Genomic DNA, 26,232 nt, shown 5'->3' with positions numbered 1-26,232 from the left:
AAGATATTGCTGATGGTGTCAGACTGTTGCAACGATGTGCAATTTCTCCAGAAGTCAAGGTTTGTCTCTCCTTTCGTCCAAGGAAGGTGGCGATACCATCTTCAGACCCAACATATTTGGGAATTCCTGATCATAAGACCGCAGGGCAGGAAAGGTGGTGGTGGCGGGCGCAGTGGGTATCCATCACTGTCGTCGTGGAAGACACCTTGCGGCAAACCGCTCTACCTGGGGCATGAGGGCGAGATCGTAATATGACAAAAAGCCTCATAAGAAAGATAGAAGCTGGGTGGTGTCTCTTAATGCAGCGCCGCTGTAGGCCAATCAGATAAGACACATCGCGTCACGCTGGTGTACAATACACACCTGAGATTCGGTGTTTTCATGCGGTGTAAGTGCACATTGTTGCCGTACCGAGGGCATTCTGCATGTCCCGCACCTCGTGCATATATCCTGTATATCAGGCGCCAGGTGTCTATGGAACGACCCTGGTCCTGTCATGCAAGTTGGACTGTAGCATGCAGTGCTGAACCGCCAGAATGCATCGCTATGTTGGTGGCCTTGATCTTGTTCATCGGCAACTATTGAGCCATTCGCGAATGTTTGTTCCCAACATTACGTGTTCACGCCAAGCCATCTTCCTACTTATAGACAGTGGGAATCTACAAGTCATGGCCTGAAGGACAATATAGCGACTAGACCATCAGCATAGTGTGAGATGTCGAAGAAACAGTGTCCCGCAGTGCCCCCTAACACACCAGGTACCAGAAATGCAACTCATGATTTGGCGCTTGAGGCGAAAGTCCAGTACGAACTGCCTGAAATCGAAGGGCATGATAGCACACATGTCTCTCCAGCATATACGGAAATGATGTTCAAGGCCGAGGCACCCTTGCGTCATCCCTTGCCCGGCTATCGGCAACATGCATGGCCCCGTCTGCCTAGAAATGCTTAGTATTGTTCGCTGTGTACATACACACTTTTCCAAGTATACTTTAAGGCCGCTTTAATAGTACCTCAAGACTCTCTCTCCCGTTCCGCCGTCAATCTTTGTTGAATCTCAAGCTGCGAGGTACCGTTACCAGAAACAACGCCCTACTTTTTGATATCAATTTATTACTGCTTTGCGTTTCTCCATCCTATACCCAACATGTCAGGTCGCGTTGCCGTTTTCTTCGCAATCTTGTCCTTGGCTACCTCGGAGGCCATCACGAATATCCTGGAGAGGGATGTGGTGATCCTTGGCGGCGGGGCGTCGGGTGCTCACGCTGCTGTCAGACTTCGTGAGGATTTTAACAAGACGATCGTCGTCATAGAGAAGAAGGACCGTCTTGTAGGTCACCACGCCCAAGTGACTATCGGACGTAAACTTATCCTTTCGCAGGGCGGCCATGTCAGTACATTTACTGACCCCGAGACTGGGAATCCCTATGACTTCGGGGTCAACTCATACACCGATTACGGCGCGGCTCGCGACTTCTTTGCCCGGCTTGACATTCCAGTTGCGGCTCCTCAACGTCAAGCCTTGATAACCACCTACGCCGATTTTCACACGGGAGGGGTCACGAATTACTCATTGCCAGCCTCTGCCGACACCACTGCAGCGCTTGAAGTCTACCTCGAGCTCTGCGAGAAGTACGAATCCAGCATCATCCCCTCGTATGAAAATTTTCCAACCGTCCCCGAGGGGATTCCCGAGGATCTGACGATGAACTTTTCCGACTTTGTCGAGAAGTACAAGATCCAGGCGGCGGTTCCCCGTATATACCAAGTCTCCGCGCTTGGCATGGAAAACTTTTCTGAATTGCCAACTTTGTACGTTATGCAGGGCTTCGGCGCACCTGTCACACGCTCTTTCCTGGGCATTGTCTCCTCCTTCGTGCCTGTGTCCAGGCGGAACCAGGATCTCTACGATGCTATCGCTAGCCTCTTGGGCAATGACGTCCTCTACTCCACGACTGCTATTCGTACTTCTCGCACCGATGAGGGCGTTGAAGTCCTCGTTCACGGGGCCGATGGGAAACGGTCTCTGATTCGCGCGAAGAAACTCCTTATATCTTTCGAGCCCACGATAGCCAATCTGAACGGCATCGACATCGACAAAGAAGAGATGGATCTTTTCTCGAAATGGGACTGGTCTACCGTCTACGTCGGCGTCATCTCTCATAAGTCACTACCCAAAGGGTACTCACTTACCAATAATGTACCCAAGGATTGGCTGTCATTCCCAACGATTCCTTTCGTCAGCCGCATTGACTACTTGGGCGACAACGACTTCCGCGTCCTTGTAACTGGTCCTACAGATTTCGACACATGCCAAGCTCAGCTGCTAATTCGGAATTCCCTCGCATCACTTGCTGCTGCTGCTGGGACGATACCAAGCTTAGGTACAGAGGAAATTGATTTCAAGGCCTGGTCGGATCATGGCCCTATGCATATTCATGTCTCTTCCTCGGAGCTGAAAGCTGGTCATATCACTAAGCAGTATGCACTGCAAGGCCGCAAAAGTACTTACTACACGGGGGCTGCGTGGTCAGTACAGTTTACGACCATCCTCTGGGAGTACAACAATCAATACGCTCTGCCCAAACTGCTTGCGGACTTTTGAATCGGATGGGGAGTAGACAGGGATGACGACGATGATTTTGTTTTACTCCAGGAGAGCCAATGGAGTAGCCAAGGGTACCCAAACATTTTTCTTTGAACCCTCTACTAAGCCTCTGCTCGCTCTTGCTCACCTTCGGCTCAAGTCAAAACGGCAACAAGCCAGTCCACACGCCCAATGCGGACTTGGGACGAAGTTCCTGTCGGACCCTTCCGGTTTCACTGGTCAATCAGGTGCAGCGGAACGACATTGGTAGATATGTACATTGCCATATATGTATAACTAGCATTTATAAGGTATTGGCTAGGGGCACACAAGATATTTGTACATGAAGCACTAGCCCATGATTAGTTTGACATAATAGCCTTGTAATCCCTGATCAGCTGTCGGACGCTCGGGTCAGAAGCGACGGCTTGCTGAGACTGATCGGATACACAAGTCCAGCTATCGGGGGAGTTGGGGTCTCCGGACTTGTACACATTGCGCGCTGGGTACTTGCAGTGCCTCCGCGTGAAGGCGACCTCACCGCCCTGCGTCCCGTTGACATACGCCGTTCCCAGAATCGAGTCCGGAGCGACACCCTCTTCGACCCACCGGACAATGGCCGAGAGAACGTTGTTTTCGGGGTCATAGCCCGCAGCGGACTTCGCCAGGTTGCCGATGAAGGTCGCGCCGGGACCGCCGCTGCAGTGGTTCATGCCGGAGATACGGAAGTACCGGTAGAACTCATCCAGCTGATCCGAGGTGAGACCCATGGTTCTAGAAACGTAGTTGTAGTAGCGCGCAGAGTTGTCACTGCTGATGATGGGGTCTTGGAGTCCGTGGTAGTGTAGGATCTTGGTTCCGCGGTCCTTTACGCCGGAGAGGTCGCCCTTCCAGGTCTGAATACCGGCAGGGTCCTGGATCGCAGCTGCAGCATAATCCTTGGGGCCGAGGGTGGCGGGGTCCCAGTTGGTGGTGTTGTATATGACGTTTACAAACCAGTCCACCGTGTACTGAAACGGTTGACCGCTGAGCAAATTAGGTGTGGTCTGGGCGCCGGGCTGGAGACGGGGGTAGACAAAGGCCCCGTTCTCGCCGTACAGGTCGCCGAAGACGGTACGGACCGTCTGGGCCTGCGTTCCGGTTAAGCAGTTTGTTGTCTGACCGGCACCGCAGATGAGGGCCTCGGGACGGTACTGGCACAGGTCCGGGTCCTCGATGATACCATCAACCTGGCCGTCGAGACCGTCGCACTGAGCCAGGATGTCTTTGTAAACAACGTTCCAGAGGTCGGCAGACAAGAAGGTCGATGAGTTTGAGGTACCGGTAGCCGTGAAGAAGTGACCGCTCCAAGAGGTGAGGTTGTTGAAGGCCACAGCGGGCGCGCCGGCCACAATGCCGTCAAAGTCATCGGGGAAGTCCTGGGCCTCCTTGAAGCCCTGTCTGCCACCGGTCGAGCAACCCAGGTAGTAGGACTTGGTGTGTTCCTTGCCGTAAAACGCCTTTGTGACCTCCTTTCCGAGGACGACACCGGTGTGCATGGAACGCCAGGCAAAGTCCTCGACGACGCCGGGATTGTTGAGGAACGGCGCCCCGACGGTGCCGTTATGTCCGTTGTTGGCGCCGACAGTAGCAAAACCTTGCGACGAGGCGTAATTCATGTCTTCGTACTGGATGCAACCGCCAGTTCCTCCGTTGCCGGTGCTCAGGAAACGGCCTGTCCAGTTGGACGGAAGCCAGGCCTCGAGAGAGATGTTACTGGTGGGCCCGGTGACTGTCAGCATCGATATGCGGCAGATGTCAACGTCAACGACTTGGCTAGGACGGGCGCAAGTAGGGTGGTTATCCGGGAAGGTGAGGTTGGTGCCGGCAGGGACAGCGGTAGAGAACCAGACGGTGGTGTTTGGCAACTTGAGCGTGTCGGCCATGGCACTGCAGTCGTCGGCCATGGCACCCATGGCATACTGTGCCGCTGGCACAAGCAGCATCACGGAGAGGTTGAGAGACTTCATGGCGGGGGATTGACAGTGAAGTGAAAAGTGTCGCAAGTCCATAGAGCCAGCCGGGCCTCCTTCGTAGCTTGAGAAGCCGGCCTGGTCAGGTTCTTATACTCGGCCGGTAGTAACAATCATTGGAAAGCCCAACGGTCGTCTCGGTCGATTGTCGGATGTAACCCCCAGGTCGAACATAGTAAGCAGGCGTCTGTCTTCACAACCCCTTCGTCGATCACGCCCACGAGTCGCGTGGCACTGCAGCTTGGCGGGTTGGAACGGCAGTTAATGGCGGCAAGATGAGCAGGGAAACACGCCCCGACTCAGAGGTGACATCCAGGAGTCATGACACCGAGAGCGCTGCCGAGTGTCCATGGCCTTCTCCCCACTACCCGAAGGGCCTGGTCTGTCTCCAGGGGTGCCCATGCATCGGCATGAGAAAATGCGGAGAAATGGACCGGGTTTGAACTCAGAGCTGCTATCAAGGGCGATGGTGGAGGCAAAACCTTCTTCCGGTCGGCAGACAAGACTCTTTGAACGGCCTGGCAATAGCATAGACGCCACCTGTCTTAACAGGGAACCATTGCCGTGATGGGATGGGAACGGCTCGGTTTATCCGTCAACTCGCAAGTGCATACAGCATACAACCCTTGCGAGGAGTGAATACAACCCTTGGTACAACCTTTGTCAGGAAACACCACGAGAGGAGAGGAGATTCAGGGCAACAGATGATCGAGGAGAGGAAAAGCGGAGTTGCAGTTGATCGTCGCGGAGGTTGGATCAATGGGCGGTACGGAATCCGGATACACCGCCCGCATTTCCCCGGCTTCTACGTGCGGGGAGACGGCCCAGATTTGGACACGAACAGGCTGGTCTGCGGAGCAAGGCCAAAGGCTGGGTGAGTGTAACGCTCCATATTGTTCGAGTAGAGACACGGCCGTCATGACCGTCGAGACATTGTCATTATCATCAAGACGAGAGAAGTTTGTGAGCTTCCTCATTCCCACGAGAAAATCGTCTGGCGTGTTACAAGGGTCCCTCTTACAACGCCGGAACTTTCCGACCTTGGGTTCCAGAAAAAGTTTGATGTTTCAGAAGTCGAAACAGCATGTAACGCCCAGAGACTGAGATGTGCTGGGAATGGGCGGTTTGTTGTGCCACTCGGATCCCTAGCTAGCGTCTGTTGAAGCGCGTACCTAGTGGCAGCGATATCCTTGCGTTGGTTGATTGCTATGTTGTGTGTGTAACTACGTAGTAGTCTATCTGTTATGTCGCATCGCCATCTCTAATTCGGCCCTTGTAAGGGGTCAACATATAGATTATTATTTTCCTTTTATTTAGCTAGGGAAATCCGTCCTAGAAATAACTAGCGCATTTGCGGCTAATTCTCTACTTGTGCCCAGGCGCACGCGGCCATTTTGCCCACTTTGACAGTAATATTAGTCCTTATCTACTCCGTAGAGTGTCAAATGATATCGGCGGTGCCGATCAGGCCCTTGAGAAGTCTGTCAGTTAGTTGTTCCTCTGCTTATTAGATCTTCCTCGTGTGGGACCCCAGACAAGCTATATTTGGCTCGTCGGTTTAATTCTTGCAATGCTAGGTACCTGACCACCGGGTGCGTGCGGCCCGTACTATGTGTCTTTGGTGCCACACCGATGCCGTCGGTTCCAGCGTCTCATCGCAAGGTCGCACGTATGACATATTATGGATCACACGAATCGACGTCTCTGCACATCATCATATCTGTACACGTATACCTCGATGCCACCATGCAGGGGACATTAGGTTGCTGCCGGGCTTTTCCGCCTTTGCCCTCCCACATTACGACGGTGATCCGAGAGATTTGAAGACTGCCACATTTATGGATTCCAGATGCCGTAGAGGGGTCCACTTCGGCCTCTGCATAATGGATACTTGTCAATAATTCCATAATGGAGCAGTTCATCCTTCGACTGCTATACGTAAATTCGGTACCCAGGATTTGTTTCCCAGTCTCAATGGTGACCTAGAGACAGAGACTCTGACAGAGCGACCGAAACAGCAATAAATGCATCTTGGATGCGCTAATTTTGGGTGCGTGACCTTTAGCTTGTATTAAGCTCTTTATGATTTGGCCGTCAAATGGCTCAAAGTACAAGCTTTAATTAAGCTTCAGATCGAGCAAGCTGCTGTTGGGTTCCGCCATCGAACTCTGATTTCCGTACTGATTCATTGGCCAGAGTTGGATACCAAGGGTTCCCTGCAGCAACCATGACAACCGTTCAGCAGATATTTCTCCGTATAATACCCATTGCATAAACCATCATGAGCTGTGCATAACAGCGCAATTGCGGATCCCATCATGAGTATTTGCCATCATCGCCCAGCTGGAATAGCTTCGCATGCCAACTCCCAACATGCAACGCGCCTGTCTGCCGGCTAGCGGTCCTGGCGATGGCACATATTCTCGCAACACCCACTGTTCTGCGACAAACCTGGTGTCGAGACTGCCGAGATTTTACCGCTTCTCAACACGGTGCAAGAGGAGCTGTCCAGGATGTTTTGACCGATGGCAAAGGTAAGCTAGGCAGGCAGCCGCATTGTCCATCAAGCTCACAAACATACCTCTGAAGAATAGCGTAAGGTCTCTCGACCGTTGCTCAAATTGTTAGCTGCGTCTCGGCGCTCGTCTTCCTCGGTCCCAAGCTCGACCGTAAGCCGGGATGGCTCGGCATCACCGTACACTACCTTATACAAAGACATGGCCACTGCTAAAGTTCTACGTACTAGCACCAGCCCCTAGCTAGTGTGTCGCCTGATGCGTTGGCTTTCTCCCTGGTGTCGCGGGCTTGGTCACGCAAGATGCCCTCGACCTGAGCCAGATTTGAGAGACGGTTGAGTCGATGGGGGAGGGAGTTCTGAGGGAAACTCGTGATGGGTGGCGGAGCTCATTGCTATACCGTGCCATGCTCATACATGGTGTGCGAATGAAAACGCTGCTCAGACCAGTTACCTCGGGCCAGTCTTTCTCATGCCGCTGCCCGTATTGATTGCCAACAAGGACGATAGAGCAAGGTAGAGGAACTATGGATGATTTGGTGACGTTGAGCGATAGCAGCTTGCTTAAAATAGCGACGGGATTCGCCGTGTCTTCGGCCAATATATGAGATCCCAGGTGCCGTCTGTACCGGCCGGAACGGAAGCCGGATCATCTGCATAAGACGATTACGAGCAGGAAATACCTGCTCACGTACGAGTTCAAGCCAGCCATTGACGACTGGGCAACAAGCAAGCCCATCCCATGCTGTTTGCGTTCTTAAGGCCAGGGGATCTTCAAGCGACAGTATTGGTCAGGCGAAGGACATTGAGTGATACTCATTGAGGCAATCTAAGAAGGCTTTTCAGAAGCTGAACGACCGAGATGAGATGCAAAATCATTATCATGCTCCGGGCCTCGGCAACATGATGCGGCATCAAGAAAACAGTGACTACCTCTTCAGATGGTACACGTCATCAAGGAGTCTGAGCAGAACTCCTATTAAGAGAGCCCCAAGGTAGCATATGCCCCGTACAAGTGAATGTATCCTCAAGGATTCTTGTGCCTTACTAACCTGTTCGTGGTAATACGCCTCAATAGTGCTACTCTGGATGTGACCTCGTCAAGCCACCGAGTTGACCACGTTAATACGGGGCTTCGGATGTGAATATCCGAGTATTAAGTGATTGGAGGAATAACACCCCTCACTGAGGTTCCGAGGCGGGGTTTCTCTCTCCCCATTGCGGCGATGGGCCCGTCCGCCACTCCAACTAAGTTCAGCAGCGCTGCCGGGCCAAGCTGCCAAGACATATGTATTAGGAGTCAATCAAGATCAGCAGTTGCTCCAGGAAAGGATGTGGCACGCCCCGTGTGGACAAGGTTGGGCGGCTGGGAACCAAGGCCCGCCTCCCACGACGGACGGGCACCTCACTTCACCCAAATCAACTCGAGGCGGACGCCGCGTGCATGAGGAATGGACGCTACAGTGACAGCGCCCAGGGGCAAGAGGTGGAAAGCATGGGATCCCTCCAACGACGACGCGAGGACACGGGAAACACAGCACGGGTTCGGCCGCGACGTATCGGGACGATGCCCGGATCGACACGATATGACCTTGAACATTGGAACGGAGGCTTGTCATCCGCGTCGCCTGTGGAAGACGTTCAACGGGTGCCACCAAATACGCGGGTGGCAATTAGCAAACCGCCTCCGTGGGCGACAGTATATAGATGCATACAGTCAAGAGCAAGCCAACATCCAAAGCACTGCGCCGTCAGCCCTCCCACTCACGATGGCCGGCAAGATGAAGTCCTCCCTCATGGCCCTCGCGCTGTGTGCCCTCGTCGCGCTCCTGACGCCCGTCCTTGGCGCCGAAGTGGTGCCTCGCGCAACCTTCACCGAGGTGAGGGACTACGGCTCCAACCCGACAGGCACGGGCATGTGGCTCTACGTGCCGCGGAACCTGGCCGCGAAGCCCGCCGTCGTGGTCGGCCTCCACTGGTGCAGCGGCAGCGCGCAGGCCTACTACCAGGGCACCCACTGGGCGAGCAACGCCGAGAAGTACGGCTACATCGTCATCTACCCGCAGACGCCGTACCTGCGCAGCAACTGCTGGGACGTGTCGAGCAAGAAGACGCTGATGCACGGGGGCGGCGGCGTGAGCACCTCGATGGCGAACATGGTGAGCTTCGTGATCGCGCAGTACGGCGCCGACGAGAGCCGGGTCTTTGCGACGGGCACGTCGTCGGGCGCGATGATGACGGTATGTCCCGAACGCTGTTAAGATTCTCCGTCTTTTTTCAATTTTTTTTTTTCGTTTTATGCGGGAGATCCGTGGCGTTGACGGAGGCGAACAGAACGTCCTCGCGGCGACGTACCCCGACGTCTTCGCCGCCGGCATCGCCTACGCCGGGGTCCCGGCCGGGTGCTTCATGTCGGCGGACGAAAGCGCCGACTACTGGAACGGGACGTGCTCGTTGGGCCAGACCATCTTGACGCAGCAGCAGTGGGCCGACGTCGCGGAGGCCATGTACCCCGGATACACGGGGCCAAGGCCCAAGATGCAAATCTACCACGGTTCGCTGGACACGACGCTCTACGTGCAAAACTACTACGAGACGATCAAGCAGTGGACGGGCCTGTTTGGGTACTCGACGACGCCGGTCTCCGAGACGCCCAACTATCCCCGCAGCCCGTACACGAAGTCCGTGTTCGGGGACAAGCTGGAGGTAGGTTCGAGGTCCGGGCGGGAGGCGAGGAGGACGCCGCCGACTGATGGCCCTTTGTAGACGTTCCTGGGCAATGGCGTAACGCATTCGATCCATGTCTTTCCCGAAGAGGATCTCAAGTGGTTCGGGTTCCTGGTAAGACGACCCGAGTAGGGGGGTTATTTCTGTAGGTCGGAGCGAGAAACCTAACCTTGATGGTAGACACCGGTGAGCCCCTCGTCCGCCGCGACGACGACCTCGGCAGCCGCCGGATCGGGGACGGCGCCGCAGTGGGGCCAGTGCGGCGGTATCGGGTGGACGGGACCGGCGACGGTGAGTTGCCATCCAGCGTCGAGTGATTGTCGGGAGCTACGGATGCTGACTTGTCGAATAAGTGCGTGGACCCATTCAAGTGCAACAAGGTCAACGATTGTAAGTGAAGATGCATCCCCAATGACGCGGACATGGCGGCTGACGATGATCAAAGGGTACTCGCAGTGCCAGTAGATGACGACGCAGAGTGACGGAAGTGCCGAGACGTGGGACGGCAAGGGTTCCGGGGCCGTGGGCAAGAGGAATGCAACGGCAGACAAAAGAGCACGAATCCGTTTTCAGTCGGGGCGCCTCGGCCTGGACCCCCAGAAGTTGACAATTGATGATGCATGAAAGGAAGCATGTCACGAAGCTGCGAGTCGCTTTTTCTCCTCTCCTACCGCCGCTCGCGGGTGCCATATTGTGGGTGGGGGAGGGGTGCTGACTATGCCGGCGATGCGGCATGCCGAGGACGGGGACGCGACAGAGTGCCGCAAGCGGTCATCGGCAGGGAGTTGACACTCGGGCTTCTCCAGGCACAGATATATGCCGTACACCAGAAGGAACGGAGTACGACCCCTCCCGATACGGCATGGCCTTTTGCTTGTGAGACAAGACGCATTCCAGCGGGAGACAGCAGAGTCATGTCTCGGCAGCGGGAGACGGCGGCCGTGTCTTGTTCTGTCTCGTCGGGAGGAGCGGAGCTGGAACTGGGGCTGGAATGGATGAGCGTCGTTCTCTGGCTCTGAACGGTTATGCAAGTTCGAGTGAGCATTGACGAACGAGGGTTGAGAGCGAAGGGGGGCCGTGATGCTCCATCGTGAAGGGGCGCTCAGCTGCCGGTTCTTCTGGTTGGCCGGACAATCACATCACGGTGAGTGACCGCTTGTTCGTGATGTCTATCGGAGAGGTTCCGACGTGTTTACTTTGTATGCTCGTATGCTTGCTTGTCCGACTTTTTCCCTCTCGCTGCTTGACTGCAAAATCTGAGTTTTCAGGGTCCCCCCTCCGTCCCCCCCCCCCCGTCCGGTGGCGTTATGCAGCGGCTCCGCTTGGCGAGAGAATTTGTTGCCAAGAAGCGCGTCTTGTCGACTTTACGCTACTGAGAGGGACAACGAAGCTTTTGCAGAGCCTAAAAGAGCCGTGACAACTGAGGAAAGGGACGGTTGTCTACGACATATCCCCAGGATGACGCGTAGGGCTAATCGGCGACAGACCAGAGACACACCCTACAAAGGAAAGGGTGTACCGTGATCTAATGTCTTGCCCGTTGTCTTACCCAAGCCTGGGGACAATGCATAAGCCAGCATAAGCCACGTATACAGAACGTAGGAGTGCACCAATGCTGCATAGCATCATGGACATGTGTCTCCTGGCCTGGCCACGGGAAGAGAGGCAAGCAAACCCAACAAGCTCTCGGCCCAAGCCTCACCGCCATCCATCCCACCAGCAAAATCTGCAAGTAGGGTCGGGCTGTTGTTCATTATCCTTTACTCCGTACCTCAGCACTTTTCTTTTGGTCCATGTTCTCCACCGCTAACCCGAAACCTGGTTCGTTCGTCTGTCCGTCTTATGCACCAGCGGCACGAGCCTGCACAACTCTCTCCACCCGCTCAACAACTCACCCCGCTTGCTCTGCGGACTGACGTAGCGACGATATGCACTCAGGCACCATAAAGCATAGGTCCAGCCCACCCAAGAACCTCCTGCGGTAGGCCCGGTTGGGTCTAGCTTCTGTCTTGCTGCGGTATCCTTGTCTCTGCGTTTCTTGTCTTTGGTGTGTCCTTGGCCGCCTTTGGGTAGGGGGGGGGGGAGGGGATGTTCTCACTTTTCTTTTCTCTTCTCCCGTTGGCTCACCGGCTTCTTCTCATGGTCCCGAACCCCACCCCCGCGATAGATCGTGACTTGGTCACGGCCCTTGAGTTTTGCGGCGCTCCTCGGAATCTGCTACGTGGACTCGACCGCCCACGCAAGTATCGCTCTATCTTGTTCCCGTCCCATGCATGAGTCCGCAGCGGGGACTGCAAGCGGCTCGAGCTTCGTGAAGTCATGCCCCACGGACACGCACTCAACTCCGACCTTTGAAAATACACCCGTTGAAGCTTTTCAGGTTTCCCTATTTCTAATACATTGTGTCCATTTGCCCCCATCTCACGATTGTGTACCCATAGTTGCAATTGCACCTTTGTAAAAGAGTCTGCGAGACCTCCATTGGCCGAGGCATCTGTAGTTTCTTTCCGTTTCGCCTCCCCTCTCAACCTATCTCTCTTATTCGCCGCTTCATCAACCACTATTCTGGACCCAATTGGTACTTTCCAGCAAGTCCTGGGTCTCGTTCTCTTCGTTCCGTTTCGGGTTGGCATCGTCGTTTTTGTTGTTGTTGTTGTTGTTGTTGTTGTTGTTGTTGCTGTTGTTGTTCTAGTCTCCTAGTCTCCAACGCCCTCCTCCAGCCCCAAACACCGCCAAACACCACCGCCTTTGACTCTTCCATCAAACGACGTCACGCCACCTTGGCATTACCGTCTCAAACCTTGCGCCCGCCATGTCCGACACGACACCTTCGTCCTCGGACGAGCGTCTTCGCACTGCCGTCATCGCGAACCACCTCCCGGCAGGCTACGGCACCTCCTTCGACGGCGTGCGGACCGCCTCCAACGCCGACCTGACCCGACAAAACTCCAACTCCAACTCGACGTCGAATCCCGCCGCCAACGGGAACAGGCTCGATCATGTCGACGTCGCCGCCGCCGCCGCCGCCGCCGCCGCCGCCGAGCGGGAGGCCTCGTCCCTCCTCCTCCCCGGTGGCGACATCCACCGCGACCTCTTCAAGATCTCGGCTCGCGAGCAGGGCGTCAAGCGAGCCCAGACCTTCTCCCACCCGATCCGTACCGAGTCCGGCCACGAGTCCGACCTCCCCGCCTCCGAGATGCTCTTGCCCCAGGGGTTTCGCCGCCAGTTCATCATGCAAAAGCAAGGCTTCACCGCCGCGAACCTGCCCATCACGAGGAACTTTGTCGAGTTCCTCGACTTCTACGGCTCCTTCGCCGGCGAGGACCTGGCGGACTCGGACGAGGAGGCCATCGAGACGGACGACGACGACGACGACGAGGATGCCGAGGAGTCGCGTCGGCGCCGCGGCGGCGGCGATAGAGGTCCGGCGGACGAGACCCGCCCCCTCCTCGGACGGCGGCGGTCCTCCCGGTTCGCGCGCAAGGCCGGCGACGCCTCGACGACAAAGACCTTCTTCACGACCCTCAAAGCCTTCATCGGCACCGGCATCATGTTCCTCCCAAAGGCCTTCAAGAACGGCGGCATCCTCTTCTCCTCGCTGACCATGCTCTTCGTGGCTGCCGTCTCCATGGCCGCCTTCCACCTCCTGCTGCAGTGCCGCGCCCGTTACGGCGGCGGCTACGGCGACCTCGGCAAGGAGATCTCGGGCCCGCGCATGCGCGCCCTAATCCTCTCCTCCATCGCCCTGTCCCAGATCGGCTTCGTCTGCACCGGCCTCGTCTTCGTCGCCGACAACTGGTTTTCCTTCCTGCAGGCCGTCACCGGCGGCGCCAACCCGCTCGGCTCGACCGCCCTCATCGCCCTGCAGGCCGTCGTCATCGTGCCCCTCGCCTTCATCCGCAACATCTCCAAGCTCGGCCCGGCCGCCCTGCTGGCCGACGTCTTCATCGTCGTCGGCGTCGCCTACATCTGGTGGTACGACATCTCGGCCCTCGCCACCCGTGGCATGGATCCGACCGTCCGCCTCTTTAACCCGAGCTCCTACACCCTCACCATCGGCGCCTCCATCTTCACCTTTGAGGGCATCGGCCTCATCATCCCCATCCAGGCGAGCATGAAGAAGCCCGAGCACTTCGAGCCCCTGCTGGCAGGCGTCATGCTGCTCATCACATGCGTCTTCACCTCCGTCGGCGCCCTCTGCTACGCCACCTTTGGCGACCGCACAAAGATTGAAATCATCGACAACTACCCGCAGGAAAGCCGCCTCGTCAACGCCGTCCAGTTCATGTACGCCCTCGCCGTCCTCGTCGGCAACCCCGTTCAGCTGTTCCCGGCCATGCGCATCCTCGAGGGCAAGATCTTTGGCCACCGCTCCGGCAAGAAGGACCTCCTGACCAAGTGGAAGAAGAACGCATTCCGCACCGCCCTCGTCACCCTCTGCGTCGCCATCTCCGTGGCCGGCTCGGCCAACCTGGACCGCTTCGTCGCCCTCATCGGTTCCTTTGCGTGCGTGCCCCTGGTCTACATCTACCCGCCGTATCTGCATTACAAGGCCATCGCCGAGACGAAGCGACAAAAGGCTTGCGATATCGCCCTCATGGCCCTCGGCCTCGTGGGCATGGTGTATACAACGGCCATCACCTTGGCCACCAGCTTCCTGTAGAGCGTAGAACCAAGAGCAGACACCTGTTTAGAGTAGGGGGGGATGCTGAAACCCGCTTGGGGGGGGGGCGTATGCTGTGATTGAAAAAAGTAAGAAATACAAAATCGTGGACTTTTATGACTAGATTCAATGCCCAGACCTGATCGTGCCACTTCATGACCGAGAGGGAGAGAGAGAGAGAGAGAGAGAGAGAGCTGCAACAGTCCCAGTAAAGTCCAGGCCACGTCCTAAAGGCATCTTGAATGTGGCCGATGCTATCGAGACCGACACTTACGTGAGGAATCCCGACTGATGAGACTGTCAACCGTTTGTTCTTAAAGCCCCATCAAGCCTGCTCAGCGTGCGTCAAAAGAGCTACGTTTCGTGGACTTGTCGATGTTTGGCACAGACAGACATATCAGCAAGCTGGAATCCAAGACAAGACATCGATGACGTAGAGCTCGTCCCCAACTGATCGACAACCTTCAACCTCGGAACTCTCTCCCTTTGTTTCTGCACACAACACCACGCCCAACTACTTCCCATCCCATCGCCGGCCTTCTTCAGATGCTACACCGACCGCTTGCTCTCCATCGCATCAGAATACTCGGCCGGACCACTCGAAAGATCCTCGTTACGCACCCGATCCGCCTCCACCACCTACGTCGCCTCCCGCAGACAACACCCTTTCACACCACCACCATGAGTTGGATGGACTCTTGGTCTCGGCCCTCCAAGTCCCAGGCCACGCCGGCGCCTTTCTACCTCCTACCCAACGGCGACGCGACGCCCTACTGCCGTACGTGCGGCCGCGTCATCTCGAGCCGCAGGTCCACGGCGGCGTCCAAAGCGTCCAAGACAGCGGAGGCGAAGCCCGAAGCCAAGTACTGCTCCTCCCGCTGCCGCGGCCATAAGCCCGGCCGCCTTGACAAGGAAATCGAGCGGGCCTTTGTGCGGTTCCTGCAGGGCGAGGAGGAGGTCGACGGGACCAAGACCAAGAAGGTCAAGGGCGACGCCCGCACCCTCGTGCCCTGCGACCTGGTCGAGAGCAGGGTCTTTGGCGATAGACAGGATCCGGACAAGGTATACGGGCGGAGGAAGAATCGCGCCTCGAGGGTCATCCAAGGCAACGCCAACTCGGACTCGGACGACGAGGCAATCGAAGTCGGCGGAGAACCGCCGGGCGACAAGCACGACGGCGAGGATCCGGGGGAGGAGGTCATCGACGAGATGCTTGGGCTGGGGCGCGCAAGGTCCGCGGAGATGGACCCCGGCGTGCAGGCCGGCCTCTCGGTGCGTAGCGGCACGCGCGTCAGGCCGCCGCAGACGAAGAGCCAGGTGAACGGCAGCGTGGGCGGGGAGAAAGGGCGCGCCGAGCGGACCGAGGAGACGGACGAGATGCGCGAGAAGCGGGCCGAGGGGCAGAGGAGGGCACACGAGCGGGAGATGGTGCGCTGTGCCGCGCGACGCGGCGTCGTCTTCGGCTTCCTCGTGGATGGGAAGGATGAGCGGAGGAAATGCGAGGCCGTGATGCAAGGAAAGGTCGTCGAGCCGAGCTATGCCAAAGGTGATTGGGCTGTCAGATGGCGGGAGGATTGATGCTCAACGACAGCTGGATGAGCAAAGAGGAATTTCGGCAAAGCGATGGACTGGGTGATTCGTCACAATATGACCCAAGAAATTCATTCCCCTTCTTGAGTTATGGATACTAGCCAAGCAGCAAAGGTTGATCTTGCTTGCCCTGCATCTCGACAAGAAAGTCTCGGCCAATGAATTTCTCAACTCGGATGCTCACCCTCGGTCTAGTTGCTCCGGTTGAGCTTCGTCGTCAAAATTGATCCCCCCGGCTTGCCTCTCCTTCTTCACTAGCTGCTAGATACAAACCGGGGGCTGTCTCGTTACGAAGATAGAGGGTCACGATCTTGGTAGGAGAGAGCAGGGCGTGTTTGCGAGGGATGCCGGAGGGCGGCTATTCCTGTTTGTGTGTACACCACACGCCATGCTGTTTACATGTGCGATCACAAGAGGGATATTGCGTTGACTACCCAAGTATCAGATGCTCTGTCTTTGTTCCACCTCCTCCAGCAACTCCCTAAAGTCATCTACATTGTGCTTTTCGGCCATTGTCTTGATATAAGGCAGCTGCTGTGCTAACCAGTCATCTTCGTGGCCGGCTTCTGGAATGGCCATTCCACCTTCTCTGATGGCCAACATCGGCGTAAACATAATCATAAGCAATCTTTTGCACTCGTCAGGTTCCTTGTACCCTTTGGTGTGTTCGGCATCGGGTTCTTCTAGAGCGCCGTTCCACGCGTCTTCGATGCTGGCTGCAAGCCTATCGAAGTCCGCCTTTGTTCGGGACGCCGACGTCCGCACCACCGCAAGGATGCGGTTACAGTTGGTGGAGTGCGGCTTTCCAGCCATGAAGTACGTCCCATCATCCGGTTTTGAGCTCTGGTCGCTGAAGCTCACATGCACGAAAAACGCCGGCGTGTTGAAAGCACTGCAGTGCAGGTTGGTGATGGAAAGGGCAAAGGACTGTCGCTGGGTTTGAGATAGAGGGTAAGTGTGGTAGGTCTGATAAAACGGCATGACGATCGATGTAGCACAAACTGAAGCGTTTGGTTTGCTACGGGCGAGTGGCACTTGGGGGTGGGGACGAGTTTCCTAGAGGATAAGACATGAGGCCGTTGGAGCTCGCGGCATCCTATTTATTGCTTAACACTAAGATGTGACCGATCTCCTCTTACTGGTGCATCCATAGTCCTTTGAACCTCGGTTGTGCTTTGGCGGACGCCGCGTGTTGGCCGACGTCAGAACTTACCCATCCATGCATGCATCGTGCGGGGTATTATACGAATTCTTCTTTTTCAATCTTCGTCCGCTTTTCGAAAATGGGCCGAGTAGATGGTAGAGGAATCAGGATGTCTTTTCTTCATGGATATAACTGAGGGCCCTGACGGAGGCCTTTGGAGGCCCTCCAAGCAAGACTTGGTGTCATATATTCCGTACCCAGCCATCGCATACGAGCTCGTAAATGCGGAGATAGATGTTGTGGCGGAGATAGATGCTGTGAAGGACCTCGGCATAGACGTCGCCCGTTGCGTGGGCGTGCAGTTGGTAAGCCATTTCTGAGGCGCAGGTTAACTCAACGATCCATAAGAAGCTATTCCCAGCTTGACAACGCAATGATAGAACACAACTTCACGATGATAAAAACAATGTTTGGGCTATACCCTAATGTCAACTACATGTTCTCTACACAACTAGCTTCTGTCTACCCACTCAGCAGCCCTGCCCTTCACTGACCAATCACGATACAGTTGACCCGTTTTCGTGTTGCACAAGATCAGATGCGGCCCTGTGGATTTTGAACGTCTTATGTTCAGAAATCCCGTCTGCCTCGTGTTCTACTGCAGGTTTGCATTCGGCAACTGCATGCTTGTGTTTCAAGCAAGGTGGGAGCCGGCCGCCGTGATTGTTCCCAGGGCAATACGTTTTGTCGTTCTTCAAGCGCCAGAGCAGGGACTCGTGAAGGACGGCGTCTTTGGGGATGTCGCGAGTATCTCCGCCATTGAGCGGGAAGCGAACATTCTGCCACCCACTATCCTCGAGCTCCCAGCGGGTGATGAAAGGAAGCCATTCTGTTGGGTTCGAGTCAGTATCAAACAACGGGAAAGGCGTGACGCGGCGGGGAACTCCTTACCCATGAACTTCCATAGCAGTACCCTGAAGAAAGCGGTGCCGCAGCCAAACGCAAGAGAATCGTGGATGACGCCTTTGAGCGCTTGCTTCTTGTACTTCTTGAAGCGGTCCTTGAACACATGCAGGCTTTCGCGCCATTTCAGAGCCGCTGATGGCTCTTGCTCGCCGACAAGCTCGACTTCACGAATCATCCAGGCCAGCGGGATGTCACTCATCTGCAAACGGTCGTGTCCCAACGCTTTGCTCGCCCCCTTGGTCTTCCGGCTCACCCAGAAGTTCTTGACGCGCTCCCAGAAGGTCATGTTCTCGCTCCTGGTGTCAAGGGGGTTATCGTCGGAAGCAGGCCAACCACCGCCGACGTCTCCGTGGCAGCCGGGAAACCAGACCTCCTTGATGTCCTCGTGCGTGTGGTCAGTGTCGCGCATGTCTTGGGCGAGGAGTGCCGCCTTGAACTTGACGCGGCGCTCGTCGACGGCAACGGCATGCCGGACATGATGTGCCGTACCTACGACAGGGACCGGGACTGGGGTGGTTCGCTCCAAAACCGCGACGGAGTTGACGCAGTCCCAGATGCCGAGAAAAAATACCTTGATGTTGGACTCTTCCATCTGTCCACAGTGCATCGTCCTCTCCTTGCGGCAGAATGTGTCACTAAACGCCGCAATCTCATCCCGAGCCACTTCGTATTTGTGACCGTGGGCTGCCGGGTCTTCGCCCTCTGTATGGTCGTCATGGAGAGGGTGCTCGTCGTCTTCCATGCCTGGGGCTGGGACGTTGCCATTGGATGCACCGTTTGCTTTTCCGCTCTTATCTTTCTTGGACTTCTTGGGGTGAGCAACAATGAAGTCTTCGACCTCACCTGCCAAGTAGCGCTGATAGAGACGGTAGGCGAAAGGAACCATCTCTTCGTTGCCTTTGCAGAGAAGACCCACGGTATGAATCATGCGCGCCAAAAACTTGGCTGTGAAGGCGCCGCGACTGAACCCAAACATGTAGATCTTGTCACCCTAGAGATTGGCCATTTAGTAGCTGTTGCTTGATGCAATAATAGTGAGTACACTTACAGAATCATAGTAACGCATGAGGAAACGATAGCCGGCAAGAACATGAGCGTCGAATGTCGTGCCAATCCCCTGATCAATGGTTTGGGAGATGGAGCTTCGCATCTCGCCAAACCAGCTTTTGTTGACAGACTCATCGTTAATGTCATATGTGCCGATACCAGCTGACGAGAGACGTCATGTTAACAATGACTCGTTGAGCAATTCCTCTCTCCTGGAGACACTTACTTTGGTAGTAGTGAAACTGGTTCGGATCATTGCGGTCTAACTTGCTCAGTATTTTCACCACATTGGTGTCGGAGTTGGAGCCAGTGAAGGTGTTTCCTGTTCCATCGAAGCAGAGAACCAGCTTTTTGGGAGCAGAACTCTGTTCCGTCCCTTGATTACCATTGCTCACGGCAGCAGGCATCGTGTAGAGTCAGTATTGTAACAATCTTGAGGACGTGTGAGAAGACCAAGACAAGTGATGAAGCCGTGGATGGACTATCGTATCAGCCTCAAAGGGAGGCCAGCAAACTTGATATATGTGGAATTTCGTATGATGTATTATTATCTGCCGGACCTCCGTGCGTATTGATCAATTAGCCCGGCGGTTGCGTAACGGCAAAACCCTTACTTGTTCCACCACTAAGACATATGAATTGAGAATGTCAATCATACCCAACTTGGTTCTGGCGCGGCAAGCCGGGAGAGACAGCTGTGTCAAGCCTCGAATCGTTACCCCGCGGAACAGCTGCACCCGTATGTCGTAATCCAGTTTGTGTATCCGTATTGTCGCTCCATTTATGCAGGGCACCGGCGCACATCACTTGCACCTTTGGCTAACTATCAATTGCATGTGATATCATACGCTAGGCGAGAACAGTCATGTTCGGAGAATCACGCCAACCTGTTGCGTCGGCCCCAACGGGCGGGTAAGAATGGATATCAGACCGCTCGCAACATTCCACTGGTTTAGGTTTGTCGCCAAGATAAATCGAATTTCTCATATCCACTGGCTAACTCGGATACTGCATATTCAAAGCCACCGACCAGGTGATGGACACTTGCGGTGAGTATTCACTTGTCCCGTTTCCGACATGTCTTTCGAATCACTCTCAGCCGCAACGCCCTGCATCTCCATTTGGGGTTAGCCAAGGACGATCAGCTAGGATTACAATATTTGAATGATTGAAAAAGGGCATTGGACCTTAGACACATATGCTTAAGCTCAGCCCACAAGTCTGCGGGGAAGACATACAATGTCTCACGCTGAGGTACAGGATAGGTTCACTCACATGCAATGTCTTGGATACACCGCAGTGCAACATGCCAGTTCACAGCAACTACAGGGATCCACTATGTCGGACAACCCGAACACCAACCAAATGGTGATTGAAACCTGGGTATCCCTTCATGCAGATAGACGGTGCGGTCCGCTCGGAAACGAGGTGATCTTCGCGCTATCTCGTTAGGTTGCATGAATCAACAAGTCAACCAGTCAGTCTCCCTGGCTTCAGCTAGGAATTTCTTTCCCCCCCCCCCCCCTCCCCACTTCCCTTGCCTTCCGGTCGTTGACTGGCATGGCGAAGTTCAATTGGCTGAGGATATTTGACAAAGACTGTGGCACCTTCTTGATCCCTAACTGCCGCTTTGTACGGCAGCAAGCATAACGGCTTCTTCGTGTAATGTTACATAGGAGCCTATGGAAGACAGCCTTGGCTACATATCTTAGTTGAGAATCATGACCGCCGACATGATATGATGCCTCTTTCGTCCGCATCCCCCTCACTGTGAGACACCGCCATCTGTGTGTCTCCGGCCAGCGCGACAAGTCAATCATACTTGGCTGGAACATCAACACGCCGGCATGTCTGTTGCCGCCATGCTCCCAATCTCTTTGGGTAACAATTTTCGCCACGGGGTTTACAAGGTTACTCTCTTAACTCGTAAAGAGCCTAATGGCGATGCATCGAAAAGCCTCTTGTGTACAGGTAGGCAGATGCCTCGATCGTCTGCGGCATTTAACCGCCACCTACATGCAGATCATGAAATGAGGGGTTGCTCGAAAAACAGGAAATGAGGACACATGTCGTGGTTATCCCTTGAGATTGTCGGGAAGAGTGTCATCAGCTGGTTGACTGTATTTTGTATAAGGTGAGCAACATGTCAGGCAAGCTTGCAAGAGAATGAGAACGAGAGAGGCAGATTCAACCCAGTTCTACCTTCTACAATTTTGACATACCCAAAGTTCGACCGCCTATGAAAAGCCATGTCTTTCGACCAGAAGTTCATGGCTGGGGAGACCTATGGAGATGAGAGGAAGAGCTCTGCCAACTTTTTTTCTGACCCAACAAAGGTCGCTACAGACCTACTGAAAGACTATGCCGGCTTGCGTAGTCAGACATCTCCAGCAGAGCTCGCTGGCCTCATCAAGGAGTTGCTCCAAAAAGGCCAGCCTCTTGATGACAAGAAGGGGTAAGTGCAAGATCGTGCCATCTCTGTGCATCTATGATGAACTAACTTCATCCAGAACAACTGAGATCTTGATCGGGATTTTGACATCCCTCCCTTCCACATCGAGCACCAGGGTCCAGCTGACCAACAAACTCATTGATACGCTCTGGGGTACCCTCCAGCATCCGCCACTGAGCTATGTTGGTGGTGATGTCAAGTACGAGGTCGTCAACCCCAATGAGACAGCATCGAAGGACAAGCAACAGACCGAGGACTCGATCGAGTTCAAGGCCCCTGACAGCGACGTGATTCTACGTGAGCAGGTACCTCGCCCACCTGATGGACTCCACCACTACAGGATGCCGGATGGAAGCTACAACAACATCCTCGAGCCTAACCTGGGCAAAGCCGGCACCCCCTACGCCAAAACGGTCAGGACCAGCAAGAGACTCCATGGTGTCAAGCCAGACCCAGGTCTCCTGTTTGACCTCTTGATGGCCCGTGACGATAGCACCTTCAAGGAGAACCCTGCCGGAATATCGTCCATGCTCTTCTACCATGCGTCTATCATCATCCACGACATCTTCCGGACCAACCGGACGGACATGAACAAGTCCGACACGTCGTCGTATCTCGATCTTGCCCCGCTTTACGGATCCTCACTCAAGGATCAGTTGGAGATCCGTACCATGAAAGAGGGTATGCTCAAGCCCGATACCTTCCACGAAAGACGTCTCCTCGGACAACCTGCCGGTGTCAACGCCATGCTGGTTCTATACAACCGCTTCCACAACTACGTCTGCGACATTTTGCTCAAGATCAACGAAAACGGTCGCTTCACTCTGCAGTGCCCTGCCGACGCCAGCCCCGAAGACAGGGCCAAGGCTGTGGCCAAGCAGGACCATGACCTTTTCAACACAGCACGTCTGATTGTCGGTGGATTGTACATCAACATTTCCCTCCACGACTACTTGCGTGCCATTACGAACACGCACCATTCCAAGAGCGACTGGACCCTTGACCCTCGCGTCGAGATCGGTAAGCAGTTTGACGGCGAGGGCGTGCCCCGCGGCGTTGGCAACCAGGTCAGCGTCGAGTTCAACCTGCTTTACCGCTTCCACTCTTGCATCTCAAAGAAGGACGAGCGCTGGATCGACAACTTCTTTGCCAAGCTTTTCCCGGACCGCAAGCCTGAGGATCTGCAGAATGTCGGCATGGCCGAGCTCGGCCAGGCTTTGATGACGTTCGAGCAAAGCATCCCCAAGGACCCCAGCGCCCGTACATTTGACAACCTGGAACGCCAGGCGGACGGCAAGTTCAAGGACGAGGATCTTGTGCGCGTTCTGAAGGAGGCCATGGACGATCCTGCTGGCTGCTTCGGTGCACGCATGGTTCCCAAGGCTCTCAAGATCGTGGAGATCCTTGGCATCAACCAGGCCCGTAAGTGGCAGGTAGCCAGTTTGAATGAGTTCAGAGAGTTTTTCGGGCTCAAGAAGTACGACAAGTTCGCCGAGATCAACTCGAACCCAGAAATTGCGACCCTTCTCGAGAAGCTGTACACAGACCCCGACATGGTTGAGCTGTACCCTGGCCTCATGATCGAGGATATCAAGCCCGCCAGAAACACGGGAAGCGGCATCTGTCCTACATACTCTGTCGGTAGAGCCGTTCTGTCTGACGCAGTCACACTTGTGCGGTCGGATAGATTCAACACGCTCGACTACACCGTCTCAAACCTGACGGCTTGGGGGTACAACGAGGTCCAGCAAGACTACAAGACGCTCGGGGGCTCGATGCTTTACAAGCTCATCCAGCGTGGTCTTCCAAACTGGTTCCCGTACAATTCGGTGGCCGTCATGCAGCCCATGTATACCAAGAAGGCGAACGAATCCATTGCCAAGGAGCTGGGCACCCTCCATCTGTACACATCCAATGACCCGAAGCCGCCCCCGAAGATAGTCGTCGTGGCGACCAGCGTTGCCATCAAGCAAGTTCTCGGCAACTCCAAGCAGTTTGTGGTGCCATGGCTCCAGCCTCTCAACGACTTGTTCACGGGCACCAAGAAGGACATCAGCTGGTTCATGCTTGCGGGCGACGAACCCAAGAACTACCAGCACCGCGTCAACCTCCTCAAGGCGATGGGAAAGATCCCCAACCTGCACAACGCCGTTCACGAGTTCGTCGACCGTGTGGGTGCAAAGCTTATTGAGAAGGAGACGTTCAAGTTGAAGGAGGGTCTTTGCCAAATGGATATCATCCGCGATGTCGCCATTCCGCTGAACGCTCAGCTTCTCGCAGACCTTTTCTACTTCGACATGCGCACCGATGAGAACCCGAACGGTACGCTCAGCGCCGCTGATCTCTACCGACACCTGCTCAACATTCGCGTCTGGGGTGTCAACAACAACGATCCCGCTCAGGCCTGGAACCGCCGGCGCCGAGCGACAGAGAGCGTCAATGCCATCATCGATTCGACCCGCGGGCTCGTCAACGAGGTCGTTGTTGGGCGAGGTTTGGGTTTCGGAATCGCGTCGACAATTTCTGGTGTTGTCGGCCGCAAGTCCAACTTCAAGAAGGATTCGCTGCGTTCCTGTGGCCACAAGCTTGTCGAGGAGCTATTGGCGCAGGGTAACTCTGCCGAGCAGGTTGTAGACAACATGTGGCTTACAGCATTTGGAGGCATTGGTGCTCCTGTGACGGCTGTAAGTATATCCACAGATACCTCGTTCAGCCGCCTGCTTTGTGCTCCGAGCTAACATTTGCCCAGTTCTACGAAGTCTTGGAGTACTTCCTGCGTCGCGAGAACGCCTCTATTTGGGCAGAGGTCCAGACTCTTGCTCAAAAGAATGACGATGCCGGGCTCCACGCCTACGTCAAGGAGGCCCAACGCCTTACAAGCTCGCAGCGCAATGTCCGGGTGGCCACGGTGGCGGCTGAGGTTGACGGCAAGCAGGTCCAACCTGGAAATGTTGTGGTGATGCTTCTGGTAAGCCCCCTTTCAGTCATAAAGAAAAATGAACAAGGGCCGCGTTCTGATTGTGATTTCAGGGCGATGCCGGCCGCAACCCGAAGGAGGTAGCGAACCCCGACAAGTTTGACGCGAAACGCAAGACGGATCCCGTATCGGCTTTCAGCTATGGCCAGCACGAGTGCCTCGCCAAGGACATTGCGACAACGTTCATTGTCGGCCTTGTGAAACTCGTGGCCGATCTCAAGCAGTTGCGCCCAGCCCCGGGCCAAATGGGTCTGGTCAAGACAATCCGTGTTGGTAGCGAGAAGGCCTACCTCAACGACAGTTGGTCCTACCTGGGCTTCGATGCAAGCAGTAAGTGCCTCCTCAGAATGTGTGTTCGCAACGCTAAAACCCCGATAGCCTGGAAGGTTCACTTTGACGGGCACGGAAAGGGGAACTTTGAGGGTGATGTTCAGCCCAACAAGCCTATCGACCTAGGCCAATACTACTACCTGCTTCAGAAGCGCAAGGAGAAGCTCCTGAATGGCAACAGCAGCAATGGCACAAATGGCAGCTCATGAAAGCTCCCGCAGAGAGAGGAAGGCCCCGGGGAGTTTGAATCGGCTGTCGTATACTCTTTCCCCCGGTCACCGACCACTTCGTCGTTCATGTTGTACGTCAAAAGTCTCTTGGAAAAGGACTACGGATCTTCATCCTTTGCAATGGAATAGGCGGAGGTGAAGCAAAGGCAGACTGCTGGTAATCTAGATTGAGGTATGAATGCGGAAAACTCAGTTCTGCTTCGTCTTAGAATTCAGCCAGTGGACACCCCATTGTCACAACTTCGCAGACCAAGCCCTAAATATACCAAGCTCAGTCCAGACTTGCCCTAGATGAGGTAGAACTCTTCATCAGAAGTATCAACCAACTAAGCTATTCGTTTTCCGCCCCTGAGAAATCTGTTGTATGGCGCCTGAGGCAAAGATATGTCCAGTCGTAAACACAGATGCATTGAATACGTTTTGCATCAACACATGTTATGCGGGGAAGCAGGCTTGGACTCTGAATCCCCGATCTTGAAATGAAAAGATCCCCCGATAGGAGAATCTAGTGAAGCAGCGAGGTGCTGGATTGCCCTTATAGTAAACTTTGTCGAAAACCGGGGGAAAATGTGAAAGGCCCAGTGACGCACACCCGTCGGCGCAATTTGGCGGCAACATTACCCGAGGGCCGTAGACGAGATGAACTCAAAAGACCAGTTGTCTTAGCAGACGCACCGTAGTCGGGCCGCTGATCACAGGTGAAGCTTGAAAGGGCCAAGTCAGTTTGATGTTCAAACGCACGTCTTGTATAAATCGAATGGCATAGCAGCAAAACCTAATCTTAGCCTTTGGAGTGACAATTCGTGACAACCGAAGGAAAAGTTTACGGGATGTATTGAACGCTAAGCTATTTCAATTTGGTTCGTTGGCATGACTGCATGTGGTCCAACTTAGATTATAGCAAACCAGCAAAGTCATGGAATGCAAGCTGGACAATAAAAGGAGTTCACGGATGCCACTATGTCCGATAATGTAATACTATCCAACCGTCG

At 54.9% G+C, this 26,232-nt stretch overlaps 8 protein-coding genes across 8 annotated transcripts; 5 read left to right on the top strand and 3 right to left on the bottom strand.

Annotated features, from left to right (window-relative positions):
- Positions 1-1,147: 1,147 nt before the first annotated feature.
- On the top strand, positions 1,148-2,605 carry GLRG_01825 (amine oxidase; the record flags this gene model as incomplete). The annotated part of the gene is made up of 2 exons (XM_008093159.1): positions 1,148-1,330; positions 1,382-2,605. The coding sequence occupies 2 exons, from the start codon at positions 1,148-1,150 to the stop codon at positions 2,603-2,605; spliced, it is 1,407 nt and encodes a 468-aa protein (XP_008091350.1).
- A 344-nt stretch (positions 2,606-2,949) lies between these two features.
- On the bottom strand, positions 2,950-4,596 carry GLRG_01824 (tannase and feruloyl esterase; the record flags this gene model as incomplete). The annotated part of the gene is made up of 1 exon (XM_008093158.1): positions 2,950-4,596. One exon carries the CDS (start codon positions 4,594-4,596, stop codon positions 2,950-2,952), a length of 1,647 nt encoding a protein of 548 aa, XP_008091349.1.
- Positions 4,597-8,883: 4,287 nt separating this feature from the next.
- On the top strand, positions 8,884-10,306 carry GLRG_01823 (PHB depolymerase family esterase; the record flags this gene model as incomplete). The annotated part of the gene is made up of 6 exons (XM_008093157.1): positions 8,884-9,354; positions 9,449-9,820; positions 9,881-9,955; positions 10,022-10,132; positions 10,195-10,231; positions 10,287-10,306. 6 exons carry the CDS (start codon positions 8,884-8,886, stop codon positions 10,304-10,306), a joined length of 1,086 nt encoding a protein of 361 aa, XP_008091348.1.
- Positions 10,307-12,653: 2,347 nt separating this feature from the next.
- GLRG_01822 (transmembrane amino acid transporter) lies at positions 12,654-14,504 on the top strand (the record flags this gene model as incomplete). Its single annotated transcript, XM_008093156.1, has 1 exon — positions 12,654-14,504. One exon carries the CDS (start codon positions 12,654-12,656, stop codon positions 14,502-14,504), a length of 1,851 nt encoding a protein of 616 aa, XP_008091347.1.
- Positions 14,505-15,185: 681 nt separating this feature from the next.
- On the top strand, positions 15,186-16,082 carry GLRG_01821 (uncharacterized protein; the record flags this gene model as incomplete). Its single annotated transcript, XM_008093155.1, has 1 exon — positions 15,186-16,082. The coding sequence occupies one exon, from the start codon at positions 15,186-15,188 to the stop codon at positions 16,080-16,082; it is 897 nt and encodes a 298-aa protein (XP_008091346.1).
- A 453-nt stretch (positions 16,083-16,535) lies between these two features.
- On the bottom strand, positions 16,536-17,075 carry GLRG_01820 (uncharacterized protein; the record flags this gene model as incomplete). Its single annotated transcript, XM_008093154.1, has 1 exon — positions 16,536-17,075. The coding sequence occupies one exon, from the start codon at positions 17,073-17,075 to the stop codon at positions 16,536-16,538; it is 540 nt and encodes a 179-aa protein (XP_008091345.1).
- A 917-nt stretch (positions 17,076-17,992) lies between these two features.
- On the bottom strand, positions 17,993-19,658 carry GLRG_01819 (uncharacterized protein; the record flags this gene model as incomplete). Its single annotated transcript, XM_008093153.1, has 5 exons — positions 17,993-18,028; positions 18,075-18,127; positions 18,190-19,195; positions 19,253-19,413; positions 19,478-19,658. 5 exons carry the CDS (start codon positions 19,656-19,658, stop codon positions 17,993-17,995), a joined length of 1,437 nt encoding a protein of 478 aa, XP_008091344.1.
- Positions 19,659-21,500: 1,842 nt separating this feature from the next.
- Positions 21,501-25,219, top strand: GLRG_01818 (linoleate diol synthase; the record flags this gene model as incomplete). The annotated part of the gene is made up of 5 exons (XM_008093152.1): positions 21,501-21,706; positions 21,762-24,387; positions 24,453-24,671; positions 24,734-25,010; positions 25,059-25,219. 5 exons carry the CDS (start codon positions 21,501-21,503, stop codon positions 25,217-25,219), a joined length of 3,489 nt encoding a protein of 1,162 aa, XP_008091343.1.
- Between the last annotated feature and the right edge of the window lie 1,013 nt (positions 25,220-26,232).

Source organism: Colletotrichum graminicola (genome assembly GCF_000149035.1).
Source record: "Colletotrichum graminicola M1.001 genomic scaffold supercont1.7, whole genome shotgun sequence".
Classification (NCBI taxonomy): Eukaryota; Fungi; Ascomycota; class Sordariomycetes; order Glomerellales; family Glomerellaceae; genus Colletotrichum; species Colletotrichum graminicola.
Note: the sequence above shows the minus strand (reverse complement) of the source record. Positions and strands in the feature narration are given on the sequence as shown.